This window comes from Numida meleagris, chromosome 17 (genome assembly GCF_002078875.1).
Source record: "Numida meleagris isolate 19003 breed g44 Domestic line chromosome 17, NumMel1.0, whole genome shotgun sequence".
In the NCBI taxonomy this organism is placed as follows: Eukaryota; Metazoa; Chordata; class Aves; order Galliformes; family Numididae; genus Numida; species Numida meleagris.
This window is the reverse complement of record NC_034425.1, coordinates 9,645,231-9,666,122: the sequence shown is the minus strand read 5'-3', so window position 1 is coordinate 9,666,122 and position 20,892 is coordinate 9,645,231. Positions and strand designations below refer to the sequence as shown.

At 42.5% G+C, this 20,892-nt stretch overlaps 1 protein-coding gene across 5 annotated transcripts in view; it reads right to left on the bottom strand.

Annotated features, from left to right (window-relative positions):
* The window catches only part of SPAG9 (sperm associated antigen 9), a gene marked incomplete at its 5' end in the record, with an annotated part of 53,486 nt that extends 37,493 nt beyond the window's left edge, over positions 1-15,993 (bottom strand). For 2 of the 5 annotated variants that reach the window (XM_021414549.1, XM_021414552.1), the window contains 3 exon segments: positions 5,152-5,184; positions 6,511-6,581; positions 15,873-15,993. In XM_021414549.1, the coding sequence (XP_021270224.1) occupies positions 5,152-5,184; positions 6,511-6,581; positions 15,873-15,993 (225 nt within the window). 5 annotated transcript variants of the gene reach the window in all.

Below are 20,892 nucleotides of genomic sequence, written 5' to 3'. Positions count from 1 at the left end.
ATGATTTTAGAAATACAACCGGTTGTTTTTCCTCTCTGGGATAACTTTGAAATGCACGTAAGATCCTTCTGCATCCCATCCGTACATCCCTCATCACAGAGGGAATTGCTGACCGGGGGCAACCTACATGAAAGTAACCAGTGCCTTCCCAGGGAAAAACTAGCATGCAAAAAAACAGCTGGGTCGTTAAAATACACACAAGATTGATGCTTTGCAAAGTATAGGATCTAACCTACTTTCTTCCCTTCCCTCACTCTGTTCTTTTGTTTACTGAAACGTCTCATCACATTCATTACCCGCATACAGAGGCTAGAGGGCAGGTCAACTTGAAGGACTTAGCAGTTTAGCATTGCTCTGCAGATGAAAATAGCGCTGATGGTAAAAGCAGCAAATCCATAGGTTGCATACATCAGCACAAAGCCTGTAAGCTGCAAGAACACAAAAGTAAGATGAGAAAGGCAAAGGCATGCCCCTCACGCACATACAGCACAGCGGCTCCTCCGCGCACCCCAAGCAGCAGAGCAGTGGCACCGCCACGTGCAGCCCACAGCGCCCCACGCGGGGCCGCAAGCACTGGGGCTGGCAGTAGCAGAACGTGGTCTCCAAGGAGCAAAGCTCCTCATCCTCCTTCCCTGCCCACGGGGAGCAGCAACAGACGCAGCACGTGGGCTCTCAACTCGTGGAAATTAGTTCAGTCAGAAACTGGACATAATAAATTCAATGCTGCAGTTAACTGAGAAGTTAGCGCCTGTAAGTGCTCCTTTACAACAGAAATTTGCAGACTCCCTCCAAAACTATTGGGGTTCAGACCAGATGACATCCAGCAGCCCTTTCCAGTGTAAATTACTCTGAGTCTCAGTACATCCCCGAAGAGCACCATCCTCATCCAAAACAAGTCCAACAAATTAATGTGCTTGAGTTCTGAGCGCTCAGAATCTGACCAAGGATTTTGCTATGTTTTGAAACTACACATCTAGCCAAAGATTTAATATCACTGACTACTTACGAACTGGAGCATGGACTGTTCTTACACAAGTCACAGAAAAGAGCAGACAGTAACCGAAGGAGCCCAGCCACCGCCTTCCTTCACAGAAGTCAGAGTCAAAATATTCAATCATTCTTAACCTTTTGTTACTGACTGTTCACTTTGCTGCCTACAAAAGGCCAGAAGCGTTTCGAATATGACTAATTACTCCAAAGATGAGATAATAAATACTGACCACTCTTCATCATTTTTGTGATTCCATACATCAGCTACCATTAGCTGAAAGGATTAAAGATAACTCAGAACTTGGAAAAGTGACGTTACATTGGTAACAGCATTTCAGAATTCACATCAGCTCATTCCAGGGCACAACATGTACAAACTGACTATCATGAGCTTTCAACATATTACAACATAAATAGCTAAGCCATGTCCCTTGAGCGTAAAGCAATAGCCATGTGTTGTCTTTCCATCTCAAAAAAACAGTCGGTTTTGTCTCCTCATGGAGCACATGTCAAGCTCTAGAACTGTAAGATATTGTTTTTTCTACCTCATGAACTTCAGCAAGCACTCACTGAAGGACAGCGAGCATCCTGGCACTAGTTTCTATTCCCACCCTTATGAACATGATCGCTCAATACAGACACACAAGTATGTATGAAGACAACCCCAAGATGCTAACCTGGACATTGCTCTTTAATCAGGTTGTGGACATCCCCTTTACATCTTTCCTTCTCTTTCACTTCACCCCTGTCTGTGTCAGTGCCCCAGCTCCCCAAGGACAGCTGCAGCAGTTCTTTTGCTGTCAGCTCAGGCTTTGCACGACAGTGTCACTGCTCACCTGGCAGAGCCAGCCAGGTTCAACCCAAGCAGCTCCTGCCTCTGGGAATGTGTCACTGTATATATAGATCTTTGTGCGTCCCACATAATCTAGACATAGACATACCTACACATAAGGTAATTAATATTTTTAGAATCTCTGTGATTCAGTACAGAAGTCCTAAATATGTTCCCATGTAAACTCTTTCACCTGTGTTTCTGACGAGCTTGTCACCAGGTAACATTGCCACTGATGGACTTGATGTATCTTAACCCACATAAAATATAGTGTTGCTGGTAGGCACAAAACGTGTAAAGATGCTCAACTCAGGCTTTACACATCAATCTATTAATTTTTCTACAACCTTATGCTAAGCATTATTTGTTGGAACAGAAGGTCTAACCTCAAAGATGCTAAGACTGGTAGCCATGCTTAGCCACAACTGCAAACAGAGATCTCCACTTAAGCTTTCTCTTCCTGTTTCCCAGAGGTGTGAGTCGTTCAGGACACTTGCTCATCCAAATGAACCTGACAAAGCCCATGTCCAACGCCAGAGACAAGCTCACTGCTCTGTCACATTGTATCAGTGCAAAACAGCCAGCAACTTGCATGGCCCAATTATGCTTCATTAAACTAAGCCCACATTCTGTGTGTCAGGAAAAGAGATATCGAACCATCTCAGTTAGCCTTGTGTTTCCCAAAGGCTGTTTGTTTGTTTTTTTCCCTCCTTTTTTAAAAGCGCTTGCTTGAACAGGAAAGGGCTTTACTATGGACAACTGGGCAGAGAAATGCCACAGGTGTTACTCAGCTGTCAAGTAAATGCTGAAGTACTGCTTGGCCTCAGTTTTCCAGCTGAGTAGTGAACAAAGTTTTTAGCCAAGCCTTTCAAATAAAACAAAATGAAATGTTCCCTATCAACTATGCAGAAAAAAAAATACGGTCACTCTCCATTGGGCTTGCTGCAAGTCACCATCAGCACTGCAGCTCTTTGCAACGCAGGTAAACAAATGCCAGTAGGTGTGTGCAGAAAACAGGTCTGCTTTTAAACAGGCAATATAAGGAACCAATTTTATACGAAAGAACAGTATACAAGATAAGCTACAAGTAAGTAACAGAATTCTTTTTTCAAGTCTACACAACAAAGACTCAAAGATTTTTGGATTAGACGACTGCCAACCCTTTAACCTCCTCACTTAGTGTCACTGTGGCTGCATGACCACCTCCTGCACCTGGTCCTTTATAGCTATAGGAAGAGGGAAACAATAGTTTGCAGTTATAACTCCATAAATTAAAATGCAGCTCAGAGCACTATTTTATTGCTCATCTGTTCTGGGTACCCGAGCAGAGCAAGATCAGTGCAAGACCTAGCACATCACTTGTCACAATAGGGATGCGAGAACATGTTCAAGCTGCATTTATACATCCATTCTGTCCAAAGATGTCATCCTCCCAACTACCTACTACAGATGTCCAGCTATGCAATCTGCCACCTAACTTCTCAGGTAACCACATTCTAATCTATTTAAGATCAAGCCAGTTAGCTCAAGCACAGACTGACTTAGCAGGGGAGGAAGCTTATGGAATATGTTGCACTCACACTCATTAGCTCATCTCTCACTGAACATAAAAGAACAAGAAAGACAGAGGCTAATTAGACAAAAGGATAAAGGCTAAACCCTGGTCCCTGAGCTTCAGCAAGTCGGGGCAGTGCTGCTGTCCCCGCAGAGCAGGCTGGCAGCCCAGAGCTGTGATGCAGAGCACCATGCCCAGCAGGCTGAGCTGGACGGAGCACTCAGCACACACAGAGTACCAGAGATTCAGGTCTCTGCATCACACTGCAGGCGTGACTTCCCACGGCCTAGCCAGTTTAAGGAGGTCTTGGTCCATTCTGAATTAAGCGGTTTAGGTGGAACTCTCAAGAGTAGCCCAGCCATAGCTGAAAGCAGACACGGTCACAGGGCCGCAGGGAAGGCCAGAGGGAGAAGAAGCCATCCAAGCCTGAAATACTACACTATGTTTAAAGAAGCTGTGAGGGGAGATAAAGGGAAGCAAACAGCAAAAGCAGGGAGAATAGAGAACAATAGCTAGAAATTAAGATTGCAGAAAATACAGTCACGTTGCATTTTCAGTGTGACATCTGTCAGAGCAATCACTGCCAACATCTTAGAGCTAAAAAAACCGAATGCTCTGTTCATTGTTTGATTAATTGAAAGAAAAAGAATCATTATTTCAATAAGCACCAGAGATCGATCACTTGCAAAGACAATGGTGATGCCAGGTTCAGAAAGAAAAAAGTATTCCCTCCTAGGAAAAGGTCAACATAAAAAGAGGTTTCAGAAACACTTACTGTAACAGAAGCATTTAAACCAATACACTTGATAACTTGGAGCTTAAAGTAGGCTGACTCTTGGACAAAATATCTGGCATTTAAGAAAAAACATTAACTTCCTACAAAGACCTAAAACATTTGAGTATGTTGGGAGAAAGGGACGTCGGAAATGTAAGAGGGGAAGGGGGAAGAAGGGGACAATAACAGACAGTCTGTAAGCCATAAACACACCAGAAACCAGCGTTAGAATGCTGATCTTCTGAGACAGGCTGTGACCACAGCGAGGCATGTCAAGTTCAGAGTTTGCAGAACTGGCACTGATCTAATTGTAATCAAAAATGTCTTTGAGAGCAGAGATAAGGAATATCTGGTTCACTCCCTGAGGACTGTCATGCAGCTTTTAAAAGGCTCCCAGCCTTTCATAAACAATCACTTTGCTGGCAGCTATTCTTTGTCCTTAGTCCCTACTCTGGCATTGAGCTTTCTCAGCCCATAAAACCACCACCTCATCCACTCTGCATGCCTCGCCTTTGATATGCTGTTGAATTTCTGCAGCCATCAGCTGGTGGCCTGAGAACGGTATATACCTCTTTGATATGTACACTCTTCTTACCCAGAGACAGAGACCAAAGTTCGCAAAAGCAAAAATATCCTAAGGCAAAGGTGTTTTGTTTTTACAGACTACGTAATTCTTTTCTGCACCATCCTGATTTCCATAAGTATTTTGGGTTGTCAAGTTGGCTAAACAAAGAGAGATGAAACATTAAAAAATGAAAATGCTGAGACTAAGGAACAAAAGAAAGAAAGAAGCAAACATGCTGGAAGTGATAAGTACAGAAATGTGAAACTTGCTTTCAGGAGCATTAAGGTGTGAATATATCATGTTACACTACAGCTTATTTCCTTATTAAGGAAGGACACAGTCACCTCGGTGATAATAAAGCCCAAGGAAGCCTTTCCCTACACCAAAGAAAGCAGATGAAAGAAGTAGAAGCGTTTAATAAATTGAAATCAAACCAGTAGAGGCTGCTGTCCATTTTGGAGCAAAACCTATGTAAAAAGATATTTGGAATGTTTCGTTAGCATTTCAGTGAATTAATGGTGCCCAATACATTTAGTTAGCACTGCAAAAGAAGATTCAATAAAAACTGGTGCTATTTCTACTGTGACAGTGCTCGCAGGTTCTAACCACGCCAAGCCTGTGCAGGCACAGTACTCTGAGCGCTTCCAGTTCTAAAGGAGGCAAAGCTTTGGTAAGCGAGCAGCACGAAGCTTTGTCACTTCTTGTTTTAGTTAAATCTCTGGTTTTCAACAGATGCAGCACTCTGAAGTAACTATTCAGTAACAAGCATGATCTTAACTACAGTAAGATTTCAAACACACAAATGAAGAAAAAATGAAGAGCAGAAGTCTTGTGCAATGCTCAGAAGAACTCTAAAGTGGCTGCAGGTCCAAACCACTTTCAGCTGTTGTCATTATTACAGCACATTCATCTTAACATTGCTATGCACTAAAGGAAACCAAAACCAACACTCATCCTTGCTTCTTTCTCCACATCTTTTGAACTAGGAACAGTCAATACTGCTCTGCCCTCTGTTAGCAGGGATGTCAACCCAGCTATGCGAGCTTTCAAGGAAGACAGACAAAGCAATCAGAGTAAGGGAAGAACAGGAACTGTGCTCAGTGCTGAACTATTCAGACTAACCAGAATTACTAACAAAATTTAGAGATTTCCTTACTGAAATATATACACTAGCTAGGCAGCAAGCCTCCTTGCATGGGAAAAGACAAAGCATTTTAAGTCTCTTTATGCTCTAGATCTGACTTCAGTAGTGCTGCTATTGTTCTATTTAACTTAATAGACAAAGTCAGACTTGTCCTGTCTTCACTGTTTTTAACAGCTATCAGTAAGCACGATATGGATTCTGATCACAGTTCTCAGAAGGACAACTTTTGAAGGTGTTTGCTTCTTGAACAGTACGAGACCAATACTTCACGAAAACCACTGATAAAGAGAACTGAGATTGTAGCTTTGTTTCTATTTCTTTGAAGTTTGCTAATGCACTTTAAAGAATCATACTGAACTCAGGAAAAAGCAAAGTTCTGTTTTTTTTTTTAATTCTGAATATCTAAGGAAGCTACAGAATTGACAAATGTATAAGCAAACTAACATGGAAAAATATGCACATAGATGTGAATGAGATGACAAGTACATCCCGAATAACACCTGTTTACAATGAACATCAACAATACAAACATCCAAGCATCAGCGAGTCAACGAAAACATCCAGCAGTTTTCCCAGTTCAGAACATGGACTCTCCCACAGATACACGTTCTTACAGGTATGCTGAATTCATCTTGGTGTAACGACCTACCTCTGTATGTCTTGAATGAAGAGCATTGTATTCTTTCTTGAGTTCTGCCTCCCTCTCCTCAAGTCTGCTAACTAGAAGAAAAAATTGAAAGAGGAATTAAAACTAAATTCATAAATCTGAGAAAAAGTTTTGATTTGTTCAGGATTAGTCAACCAGACCAGAGACAAGAATATTCTTAGTAATGAAAAAGAAAGAGCAGAATAAAAAAAAGTATGTCAGTTCCTCTATTATTAAACTCTTATCACTTGAACTTCTGGAAAAGATCAAGAGAAGTACCATCTTATGAATTGCAGTCCTCAAAATCCAAAGCACTATTCTTTCCCCAGCTGATTGCCAGCCCAATGAAAACAGATTTTTATGTTCAAGAACAGCTCACTGCTTGCATCAATCCAGATCTGTTCCACACATGAACAAGGAAAACCTACAGACAGGCAGAAGCTGCATCACTTAGCTACGCTCAATCTAGGGTGAGAACCATGAGCTCTGGTTAAGGCTCCACAACGGTTTCCTAAAACACAACCACATCATCTCTACAGGCATTTAACTACAGTAAATATAAATAAGGTATTTTTTAAATAGCTTCAAGTCATACATCGTGATACAGAAATTAAGGCTTTTATGTTGGCATTCACTCCTACTTCCGAGTATTAAGGTAATCAATTCACTGAAAGAAAGTATTTGAATATTTCTGTAAAGCACTGCAAGAAATTAAAAGTAAGTCTGGCAGATTTAAGTAACATTTCAGAAAATACATTAGGATTAAAGGAGATGAGCAGAAAGTAACAGACAATTTTTTTTCTCCCCAAGAGAAAACACATTTTTTTACTGCTAGCCCTAGATGTGAACTCCAGCATTCTCTTTGAGTATATCATGGCATAATACTTCTATGATTAAACAGGTGTTTCAAGTTCTGTAACTCAGGTTCCCCTATTCCACTTCCATAAGGAAGCTGTCCATATTCCATTCATTTAAATACCCTGGGAACCTTAGGATTTATATTTACTCACCTCCAGAGACTCACTGCCAAACACATTATCTGAAGACAAATGCCAGCACTTTCTTTGCTATTTGCACATTTTGCTATTGCTGACTGGGCATTCTGAAAATCAATTCTCATTACTTTTTGCTCCAACTATCTCTGGTTTGGCTCACTACTTTATTGCGTGTAGGTTCCAATCAAAAAAATCTTTGCCAGAATTAAATACTGGAACAGAAGTACACAATTGTCTATTCACTCCAGTCTGTATAATAAACACTCTGAGCTCCTAATCTAATCTTGCTCTTATAAGAACGTTAAATTCCTTGACACAACCTTTGGCACTCTACCTATAAATATCTCGCCAGAAGTATTAAATCAAGTTTCATTTATCCTAATGGAAGATTGAATGCTTTCATTTCTGTGCCATTATCAGGATGAATAAAAGCTCTCTGGGCTAAACAGCAGTCAGAAACACAACAGTTTTTACATCAGACTATATATTTTTACAGCACAATACATACGCAAATCTGTGTTTTTGAGAGGCAATGAAGGACACAAAAGTTATGTCTAACAAATGGAAGAACTTAGTTTATTATTTTTAGGCAACAGATTTTTTTAAGTTTCCTCGTTACAGGAGCAAGCTATATGGAAGCCTACGGTGAGCGCCCACAGAAACAAGTGTCAGAGCCTGTAATTGCAAAGCATGACATGACAAAACAAATTTCACCCAGTATCTTAGACTGACTGACATTATAGTCAGAAAAATAACATTCTACAAGAGATGCCCATCAAACAGCCTGGTTTAGTCCAAGCAACAACTCATTCACAGCTGCAAGGCAGAGCTCAGCAGCTCCAGCAGCTCTCATTTCTCTATCCATCTTCTCCGGGCTTTGCACCCAAGTTCCCAAGGCCTCTCTCTCACACAGACCATGGATCCTTTCAGCTGTGCCAGACCTGATTTAGGACAGGTACACAGCCTGGAAGTCATGGAAATGCAAAGTGCATCACTAATTGGCTTTCTCTTTTGTGCAGCCTGCTCCCTTCCCTAGAAACGGTGTCCAGGAGCCATGGAGCAGCACGGCAGCCCTGCAGCGCCCGCTGCCTGCCCCGCTCCGAGCCCACACCAGGACACAGCTCAACGCAGCCACACCAGGAAGCAAAGGACGCGGGCAAGGCACGCTGACCCAGAGCCACAAAGCAGCGTCTAGACAGCGTGACCAGCGCTGACTCCGGGAGATTACTTTTTATCGGCAGGATTCTGGGAGAATTACTTTACACAATGTATTTAACGACCATTAATTAAAGCGCCACACTACGTGTTAAAAACACCCTTCCTTTCCTGCAGCCGTCTGTAACCTTCCTTTGTCAAATCTAATAAATACTGAAGGAGCTCCGCTGCTCACGGCCGTAAAAATTTAAAGGCCTTAGCAGAAAGTCACTGCGGGCTTCACTGACATTCTGCAAAGCAAAAAAGACTCAGCATCGTAAGCGTGAGCATAAAATGCGAGTACTCAAATATTTTTAGGTCACTATGAAGGCATCCCATGGGAACACTACTACATACTCACGCTCCAAGTCCATCTGCGAACTTCTTCAGCCCTACCAATATCCAAACACATTCAATGACTTGAAGAACCAGTCCTAACCCAAATGCTCTCAAATCAAACCAAGCAAGCCTAAAAGAGGAGCTTATATATTTCAGTAAACTACAGAAGCCTCTGGAGTGCCTACATCTTGACAGCACTACGAAGACCTGGACGGCAAGCTGCCCACCCTGCCTCTTCAGGAATCAGAGCTTACCTCCCAAGTCTGCTGGCTTTACCAAGTTTGGCACAACCTCCATCTGTATGTTGTCCTCTGCCTCAAACTGCTGATAAGCCTGAGGGGGAGAAAGAAAAACAGGCCTGCTAGAACACTAAACAGAGCCCATGGGATGCTTCAGGATGGAACTAAGCTCCTGCTACACAAGGCAGGACGAGGGCCCAGCTCACTAGTGAGCCCTTCCTGGCACTACGACCACCTGAAGGCTCTCCTTGGACAGCATTCATCCAACTCTGCTCTTAAAAGCAGGTCCCAGAGCAAAGTTACATACAAATCAAGCATAATCAATCCTAAAAGCCAGTAGGACTTTAGGATCTAGTAAGCTGCTAAAGAACAGACACAACGACCATTGACTGAAACAAGGACTGAAGCTATCAAAGAAGTATTTAACCTGAAAGTGATAAGACCTGGAAATACAACAGAATGATTATAGTAAACTTCGCCAGCCAAACCACTAGCACACTACTCCCTTAATGTAAAAACACACATATGCACAAACAGTTAATTATGTCAGCTGGTTTCAGCCTTCTCTCACCACTTGTGCTCAGGCACATTAGTAGATCAGTTTGAAGCAGGTCAACTGCTGCTCTATTTTCCCACTCCATTTTATTTTAGCCTCCAGTGTCACAGCACAACTCTGTGAGCATGCCTGAGCTAACTACACGCTCTGCTCCATCTAGTGGACTGTTGATTTCCACAACACAAACCCCAGGAAACATCTGAACCTAAGGCAGCCATAGATGCCCTCAAAGATTAAACACAGGACGACAACTAAGTAAAAAAGAGGCAGAAGTAAAGCTGCAATGGAACTACTGCTGGTCTTCACCATTTCCACAGAACTGACAGAGGCTAAATGCACTGCTGGGAGTATAGATGAAAATTCTACGCTCTCACTCAGATGAAAATAGAATACCAAACATTGGCAGAAGACTCCCAGCAGTAACTGGCCCTGCATTTTCTCCTGGAGCCAGTAAAAGCAACAGTTCTGAGGAAAACCAATCTGTGTGCTTACATCAGCTGCCAAAACATTGGCCTCCCCGTCCCAAATAAGCCCTGGGGCAAGCAGTTATCAATTGCTACCTTGTGTCACCTGATGTGGGAGATAGAACCAGCCCAGCAGGTGGGTCACAATGTTTGCAGCTCTAAAGCCAGATACTTTGTGTCTGGTGGATTTTTTCCTTTTTTTTTTTTGTTTTGTTTTAATGTGCAGTCTTCCCCCAGTAAAAGCTAACTTGAGCTTCACAATGAAGCTTATGCTTGATAAACCTGCAAGGTATGGAAACATCTGTGCTCCAGCTGTTCTGCCAAATGCAGCATGCTACCTTGGTTGTACTTCAGCACTGGGCAGACCCAGACCCAAAATCAATGCTTTCACCCCCCAGAGCACGCTGCCTCCATCAGGAAGCACTCCAGCCATCCAGATGCAGAGAGCTGTTTTAGTTTCTCTTGTAACTAACCCAACAATCCTTGTAAATAAGTTAGCCTGAAAACGATTCTTCCAGAAATCATATTCCAAAGCTGTTCCACTCCTGTATCACAAGATACACTGCAGTCAAAAAGATGTGACATTCCTAAAAAGCCATCTCAGGGCTAGGCAAGCAAGGTGCAGGTTATTACTGCAAGGTTTTAACATCTGTGTGCCTGACTTGCCCGATTCAAGGTTGAAACTTGAAACATTACAGTGCTGCAAACTGGTTACGAGCAGAGCTAGCAGCATCATTACACTGAAACTTAATATGAATCCGTTCTGCAGGTATCTATAGCTCTTGTAAAAGACGCTTAGGATTTCCAGAGACTGGCGTCAGCCTCAGACGCTTGCCTGAAGTGTGAGGGAAGAGGAGGGGAAGAATTTAAGCGTTAAACCTCTGATTTAAAGAAAGAAGCAACAGCACATCCTTGCGCTGCACTCCCCTGCAGAACTCAGAGGTGCCCTCTGCTGCCAAAAAAATTCACAGAAGTCTGATCAAGTTATAAAACAACAAAAAAAGGCATTTGCACTTCCAGTAAAATTCTCCTAAAGACTGACAGCAAAAACTTCTGAAAATTGCATGTACTGACACTGTCCCTAGACATCCCCAGGATCTTCATGCTATTTAACTTGATTCGTAGCTTCTACAGGGCCCTGAGAGCGCTGGCACCGACCTTCCCTGCTCAGGTAACACCAACCCAAGGGCAAAGGCACAATGGAAACTTACAGAGAAAACTGCAAAGTGAGACGATGAGATGGTGCCAGGCCACAGAGCCACACAACAGCAGCACGTTCCTGTAACCAGCCCAAAGCCACAAACCCTTACACCTTCGTGCTCCTTTCAGCAGCTGTAGCTTACCAGCATATCCCAGAATGCAATTCCTCACGCATTCCCCCTGCCCCCCCAGCAAACCAGACACCGCAGCCACCAAACAAGCACCGAGTGCTTTATACCATGCACGGGCACTAACTCTGTGGGCATCTGCCCCTGCCACTCAGGCTTTCATTACCTCCTGCAGCTCCCAATGCTCCCAGGGCACCGCTGGCCCAGGCTGTCACCTCTTCCCCTCTCCTATCCCTCCTCCAGAGCAGTAGTGTGGCACTTCAGTGATTCAGGCTGTGGCTGACAGCAGACAAATACATTTGTAATATACGAGGGAAAAACTGAACCACAGTAACTAGAAACTGGCTGTCACAAAATAAGCTGCTTTTTCCACTTCTTTAATTTCAAATGGCAGGTTTATTCCAGCCCAGCTGGTTGGACGTGGACACAAACATAATCCCACATGATACTTAAGTGCAAAGAAAGATTTTCTTTTTTAGTTCCCTGTGTCATGAACTGGGAGGAAGAACAAGAAAACCTTGATGCAACTGGCATCAAATGACTTTACAAGGCAAGGCAATACAAACAAGAGTGATGATCATTTAAATACGTTTGAGTATAAAAGCATTAACATTGCAATGGAAAAAAATCAGATCTTAAAGTTTCACATGGGAAAACCTAAGTAAGTGAAAACTGACTTTTACTATCATTTTCAGCTGCAAAACAATGTAAATACTATTCTCATGCTTCAAGTATTTTCACAGCAGCTCATTTAATTTGTGAGGTAACTCAGTTGCTGCAAGGTACAGCATATAAACTCCTAAGTAGGAGAGAATATTATGTATTCTCTTCAAGGCTTGGATACCATTTAGCACACTGAGTTACCTTCAAAGATGTATTCCCGTGTCTTATGTGCATTTCATTCTACACTACTAAACATCTCCTGGAAAGCAGCAGACATATCAGTAACTGGTACCATGACGTTTCACCAACTCCAACTTCAGTTGTATTATCCACAACTTTGGTAAGAGACTAAATTACTTATTTTGTGTCAAAACGAACCATAATTCACTCTTACAGTTATTCTTCATCAGAAGGCATCAAAAAGTCACCCAGCATCTGAACTCCTGCATTTGTACACGGTATTTTAACAGCAAGAATTAAAATTTACAAGACCTAAAACCCTAGATCTGCTTTCATTTCACAAGACTGGCAGCTCCACCTTTGACCTGACCCACAACACTGTTCCAGGCAGCTATTCAGTCTACCTCCATGATGTAATACACACAGAAGTGTTTAAACTTAACTCCTAGGCTCACGTCTTGGCAAAACCACACAGCAGCATCTTGCCGAGCTGCCTGCGAGGCTCAAGAATGCTTTGATTCTGAGACTGGAAAGTAGATTCATAACTGCATTTTTACATCCCATTTTCATCTGCTATCTACCACATTCCACTGACACTAATGACAGGTAATGCATTAAATGGTTTCCATAAACTGATGTTGCTATCTCAGACTCTGTACTCTGATAAAAATTGGCTTGGCCTTTTTGTATTTGCTTACTGATCCCTGTGCCAGGCATCCCCAATTCCATTATCAATGATAACTCTACCACTACTCAGAATGTTGACTTGGTAGCAGTCAACAACACCACAGACTCATTGAAATGCACAGATAGTAGGATAGGAAGTTGAAGAGAAAAAGAAACATAGCTGGAAGACTCAAATCACATCCACTGAATTGAAATAACATATCTTTTTAACGTATCTTTGGTGTCCTAGGACATGCAAACTGCCTTGCCTATAAAGTAGGAGAGAAGAGAATACAGTAAAGTTAGACTACTTCAGGAATATACACAGCAGTATGGTTTTCATACCCTAGAAATGTAGATCACCAAAAACAGTTCAGTTGCATAACATTCATTAGGTGTTCACAGCCATGTTTGTGCCTCTTTGATCTCACGGCATCGGCAACATCTCAAGTATTTGTAAGGCTTTCATGTTGTCCTAGACAAGTTACCAACCCAGATGATAAGCAGAACCTAACGCCCCATACAGCTCTATCATTTCTTAAAAGTTGCCTTTCTGCCACTAAGACAAAAGGTTTTTCTCCATTAAAAAGATTTCCAAGCTGCTTAAAGTCAATCTAACTCCAGAACTTAATGCTGATATGATAACTCTTTCAACATTCTTTCTCACGCAAAAAAAAAAAAAATAGTTCTAGCCAAAATTCAGTGGTTCCATCAAGACAATTGAGTTTGTCATGCAAATGGTTTTATTAACAGTACATACACAATGTAATTACAAGCCTAAAATTGTACATATGCACACACTTAATGTTCAAGGTAAAAAGTGCTTCACATCCATAGATTCACAGCAGTTCACAACGGTGTCATGCACATCAGTATACTCTAAGTGCAATTTCTGTAACAAAACTCCAAGGAATTACCAGGAAGCCAAATGCATCTTTCTGTGCAATCTGTACTCTTTATTGCAGTGACGAAAGTGACAGTAGATGCTATGTGATGCAATCTCGATGCCATTATCCTGTTGTCAGAGCACAGGGTCTCCACTAACAAGTTGTTTGGGCTGTGGACTCTGAGCACAGGCATTCTGGACATACTGTCCTTTGTTACCAAAATAGACCACCCTACTCTGCTCCCAATGCTTTTGGCTGCTGCTTTCAAACACACGCATATTTCCATTCACAAGAACCCTAGCATTTCTGGTACTGTAGTACATTTTACAATAACCAGCTTTTATCTTGATCTGATCTATAAGCTACTGGAAACTAATCACCCTGGTTTCCACTACAGGAGTCCAAAACGTTTCCCCGTCGTTCTGTCTGTACAGAATCTGAGAAAATGAAACCGCAGCAGACCTGAAAAGGTACACGCTGCTAAGTTTTGCCAACAGCATTTGAAGCCACCAGCAGATCAAGGAGCCTGCTCAAAAAAAAAAAAAAAGGCACAGCACAGGAAGACAAGAAGTTTTCATTGTTCTGACAGCTCAAACTCCAGAAAGATTAAGCTGTGCATGCCATCTACCTTCACAACAACACCAGGGCACTAGGACCTCTACCCAGCTACAGACCCACGCACAACCCTGAGAACTAGACTTCACAGAGGACAATAATTAAGTTGAAAAAAGAAAGCTCTATCTTCTTGCACTACAGGTACAAAAGGTGACTGAGAAGAAACAAAAGAGGAAAAATCATTGAAGGAAGGGGCATTCTGACTGCTGGCAGCTTGCTTCTAGAGGCTGATCTTATCCCAACCTGTCCAGGCCTGATACAGGCTGTCACTGCATTTGTACACAGCCCAGCAATAAAAGCTGGATATTAACAGACATTCTAGTCTTAGTTCAATAGAAGTTCGCTTTGAAGCACCTGTCATCAGCCGGACAAACTGATCAATGTTAATTAATATGAACATTATCTCTACACTCCGCTAAAAGAAGTTAAATGAAAACAAAAATCGTAACCTTCATTGAACACTTAACAGACACAACAAAAAAATAATGAATAGCAGCATACACCTTCCTGGGGGTGAGGGAAATGAAATGAGGGCATTTTTATGGTATTTGGATTTATTACTTCTCTACCCTTCACACAACTAGGAGTAGAAAACTCATGATGGAGTTTTGATCAACCACTGGTTCAGCCCACAGCCCGGCAGGGAGCCTAAGCTGCACTCCATTCACTTTGTAACTTAATACTTCAGGCAAACAAATCATTGCTACATTTTTTCCCCAAGTTTTCCTGATTACACAGAACATGTCAAAGTAGAAGTTCTCTTCCTCAACTCTTCTTCTGTAAAAGCTAAATGCCTCAAAAATAGTTCAGAAATCATACAAATGTTAATTAGAATGAGAAGCACTAACCAACCCAGCAACACTCCTACATCTAAAGACTACATCTATTTTCAGGATAGACAATGGCTTAATAAAATGCAAGATTACTTGTGACAAATAAAGTTTATTCCCTGGTTATTTGTTGTAAAATAAGTTCTAAACACCTCCTGAAAAAGTTAAGCAAGAACATAGCATGACTTAAATGGAAAGAAGAGATAAGATATCAGAAGAATCAGGTTATAAATAACATAGCCTGTATCTAATTGTTTTGCCTTAATCTTAAGGAAAACAAATTTGCACAGGAGTTTTCTGTGAAAACAGAAATCAGTACAGATATTTAGCATATGGATTATCCTTTTACAAAATAAATTTTAAATACAATAATATCACATTAAATGCAGTGCAGTGTAGTTTTACTCACTTTGATCAGCATAGTTTTTTGCTTTTAGTTCAAGCTGTCGAGTTTGTGATTCCAACGCTTCCACTCTGGTCTGCAAGTCCTTTTTCTCTTGTTCTTGAGAATCCTCAAACTCAATGAATTTCTAGACAGAAAAATACACTGAAATTAGCTCTAAGAGAATAAAAAATTAAAAGCCTAAAGAAAGTTATTAGGTCATACAGAAGCAACAGATACAGTCATTCCCAGATTTGTTTTTAAGTAGAAAGACTTGCCCTTCAAGCAGCACGCAGGAGACCATACAGAGCTCTTCACTGCAAAAGGTAACAAGCAGGTTTCCAGAACGACATATCCACAGCCCGCACTTACCCATGAAGGACACTGACTGTACTCCAGCCTGGTGCCCATTGGTCAAGCATCCCACCTAGCTGGCTTTGCATAACCACTACCAAGGCTCAGCTATCTCAGAGATGCCTACCCGGGACTAACAGGAATGTGAATTGCTTCATTCCATCCCACCTCCACACGCTGCCTGCCAACCCTGCACACAAACACAGCTCTCAGCGTCCTTTGATTTGAATGAGCATCGGCCAAGCACACCTTCAGCAGGAGACCACGCGAACACCACAAACACCCACTGCAAAGCCTGCAGCACTCAGAGGCTTACACAGCTACCTAGGGATGCTCTGCAACAGTGCCCATCACATTCTCTGCTCCTTTGGCTTACCGAAGTGCCACTCACAAAGTCCTACAGTTCACTACAGTTACATCAGTTACAGGGTTACAGCTCATTTTGGCAGTGGTAATTGGTTTAACCAGGTACCATTTCACATCCCAACAAGGAAAAGCAACATGTGCAAGCAGAATTACGTGAACCCCTTAAAAAACAGCTTTTCTACCAGTACATTATGTGTGATTTGAAGGTAAGTATTTCCAAAACTTTAACCAACACAGGGATCATAGCTTTTCATCCTATAAAGAGCTCAGCTTAGCGGGGTCATCAGAAGGAAGGAACTGTTATTAAAGATTACCTCAAATGTAGAAATGCATCAACATCTATGTAGTGGAACAAAAGTTCCTTTCAGGCAAGCTCTGCACGGCTATCACCAGACCACGAGTGGCATTCATATGACTGTGCCTGAAGCAAAAGCCATGAACCAACTGAGCAGCAGCTGACACCAGCCCAGGTATGGCTGCTCTGGGTTCTGCAACTTAAAAATGAGTTCTTCTCTGCTCCAAGAAGACAGATATGAAAAAGTCTTTGTACATCACATTCTCCAAGATGTTTAGGATCATTAGTTTGACAGAGAATGACCAAAAAACTCAAACTCACAACCCGCTCAATCTCTCCTTTGTAGATGACACAATGGTTTTGCCCCTTTCACATTGAAAATTCAAGTCATGCCTGGCTTATTCATTCTTAGCAGACTCTCTTTTATAAAGGGGCTTCAAAGTTTGACACAAATTTGGCACCGGGGCTAAATGCCAACACAGATTGCTAAATTAAACATGGGAAAACATGAAAGAAGAACTGTAACATGAAACTGCAACATCTTTGTCTAGCTGGTTCTCTGATAAGTCAGACATGTCCATAACTTGGGGAAGGCCGGCGACAGTTATACTTCTGACTAAACAGCCGTTCAAAGCCCTCAGTATCACTGTTACTAATGAAACTACTCATTTTGCTCTCATGTTCTTCAATTGCACACTTTAAAAGTGGTTTTGTTTTGAAGTTAAATGATTTGGGCAATTTCTCCACTGATCTTGCCTTCATTTTGTTCAAGTTAGAATTCAAGTTACAACTCTTCAAAGAATTTTTGGATTAAGCTGGGTTGATTTCCCCCCCCCTTGCTCTGCTGTGCGCAACTCCAGACCAAACCACGGCCTGAGCCCTTCAGACCGAGCATCCACCACTGCAGCCAAGGACACAAGCAATACACTCGAGTACTGCTCACTTTGTGTGCTGTTTAAAGAAGATGCAGCAGCACACGTAGGAACATACTGGCTCCTCACTGTACCATTACTGGATATTCTCCCATTTCGACTCGAGCTACTGGTTACATAAAATACTGAGGCAGGCAAAACCTGGCGTTCCCCATTCCAAGTGACTTCCTCTCTAGCCCACAAAGTCATAGCTTACAACTCCCAAGAGAAGAGAGTTTTCTGGCTTTTTTTTCCTGCAAAGAACAAGCGAAGGACACCAACACACCTTTAAACGTTCATTCCAGTGACAGAAGACACTGCAATCAAAGGGCTCAACTTGCCCTTAGAAGACCACCTTGCTCAAGGCTCTTGGTCTGTGATGATCAATGCCTGCCTGCATCCTAATTTTGACATATAACGAGGTATAAGCACAGGATCCAGTGCACACCTCCTTCTGCTTGCGCCTTTTGCTGAAATGCAAGCCTCAGATACGTTCATAAGCTATGTTTAGTAACTCCCTTTTACTCCTCCCCATTTTATCCAGACAGTGTCAACTATGTCACTTCAGACATTTGTCTGACCTGTTCTTAAAGACCTCTGGTACAAAGCAATAAAATTCACAGGTCTTCGTATAGACTTAACACTGTATTAAGTTTACTGCAATAATTATTGCAATAAACATGAACGTGAATCACAGAACAGCATTGCGTATACACTTTGAACAATCAGCCAAGCAAGCAATCATTTGGTGACTGGGTAATATAATGTCAGCAAAATGAGGCATTTCTTCCTACATTTGTCTTTATCGTCTCCTCCCTGACACGTTGGCACGCTGTCCTGTCACGTGATCCAGGTGCAGCACTCACATATCTGATTTGAGGGAGCCGCCTACTTGGCTGCCTTCATCGCCCTGTGACACAGGCTTGAGTAACTTCCATGGCGAGGATGCTTCCAGCCAAAGGCAGGTACTTCCCTGTGCTCATGTACGCACATAAGGTCAGCCACAGAACCTGCTCAGCTAGACATGGCGCAGACAAAAATACACGTAGATGAAAACAACCAAGGATCACGTTGATGCTGTTTTAGTAAACTTTAGTAAACTGCCCATGTTTCCAGGTCCAAGTGAAACTTCTGCTAGCCACACGCAACCAAAGCAGTATACAAGTTCTTCTTCCTGCAGAAGTAAGACGTAAGATCACAGAACACCAGATCTCTTACTCTCTCCCACTTCTTTATTGCAGGGCTCACTGCCTCATTGCTAGGTAGGAAGGTAAGTTATGCACTGCTGCGAGCAGAACAACCCAATGGGAAGTTCCTCTATTTCTCCAGCTCTACCACAAAGCACACCATGTTAAAAGTGAGGCAAATTATAGAAATTAAAAAGATCACAATCAGTATCAAAAGGAACTGAAAAGATCTAGTACTTCTGAATTCTTCCTTATTTTGAAGTCACTGTAACAGGAGCCCACAGACAACAATTTTCAGAACAATTCTTTAACACCCAGCTCAGGAACTAAGAGGCAAATGAGGACATCAGTACATAGATGTTCCTTCTCAAACAGCAAACCATTAACATTCATCAAGACACTGCTGCAAATAACAACGCCTTTAATGTCAAGGAGAACGCAAAAGAAGGTTCATGAGTTCCTCAGGACAGTCCAGACAGACACTGTGGGATATCCAACCGCGTAGGTCAAAAGGGCCCATTTTGCTATCAGATTGCACAAGGAACCTTCCCAAAACAGAAACAAAAACATGAAGCCAATAACCTGCTGCATCCAAGACAATAGTGCTACATTCACGCTCCCTCCTTTTCTTTCAATTATATCACACCCATCAGATTACCCCAATATTGAAAAAAGTCACAACAATCATGTCTGACAACACACCTCCCAGGAGCACACGATGCTCTGCCAGGCACACACAGCATAAGTGACCCCAAGAAGCTGACCTTCGTGCTTACAGCGGAGAACGTGGTCTTTGATCCAGCTGCACTTCAGAAAGCATCAGCGAGCTGTCTTGCAGCACGAGCAGTAGTTTTTAAGACAGCATAATGCTTGTCCCCTTAAGTTAATTTATCATGACACAAAGGAACAGTGGTCACAGTGAGCTTCTGAAGAGCCACAGTAACAATTAATACTGTATTCTATTTCATCATATTATTATGGTTTCTGTTTTGCTGCCCAAGGCCTGCTTTTTTCAATCTGGCAAGCGCTACCTGCATTTCAAGCTTAATTGATTTTTCCTGTGAATTTGTTCAGAAAACATATATCACTCCTTTCCTCTTACCCTCTTAAAAAAATGTTTTAAAAGAAGTCTTTTCTATTGGCCTGTGTCAGAACCGGTGACTTAGAGCAACAGCCTCCAGACTGAAGTCCACAAAGCAGATAAAGCTGCTGCTGGACAGGGAATGGTTTACTGGTCCAGGAGGCTGGGAACACCTGACACCACGTTTGCAGGACATTTTTCACTTACTTAAATCCATAGCAGATACGTATATTTGTACAGGTCAAACAATGCTTTACAAATTAAGTTTTCCTCAGCAGTGCTGCCTTCATCTTCAGAGCTGATCTTCTGATTTTTGGAAAATTTAGAAGGCAAACAACCCCAGAGACAAGCACGGCACACGAAGTCTTGAAATAGAGTCGTAAGATGGCTTGTTCTATTACAGATAATGCTGCCAATCCAATTTCCTACAGGAGTAGAGTGGGACAATGAGCTGAGAGCAGCTATCCTGCACAGCTGCTTTCTGATGTATTCTTTATATTCCAGCAGAAAAAAGACCTAAAACATCACAAGTCAACGATGAGGGAATTCTTAGGCATTTTTACCCATTTTTCGTAGCAACATCTGAAGCCAGAGCTCAGCATCGAGCACTCCGCACCACCTGTTGCTGGCTGCAGCTTTGACGCGCCAACTTTGACAAGCTACAGCCAGGACAGCGCTTATTCCCACGCGTTTTGCAGCGCGTCACTCCGCGTCGGGAATGCCCCCTGAGCCGAGCCGGGCCAGGAGAGCGCCCCGACACGGGTGGGCCGCGCGGGTGGGCAGCGCCGCCAACGCCTGGCTCCCCGCCCGCACCGCAGCGCTGCTCCGCAGGGCCCGGCGCAGCGCTGCCAGC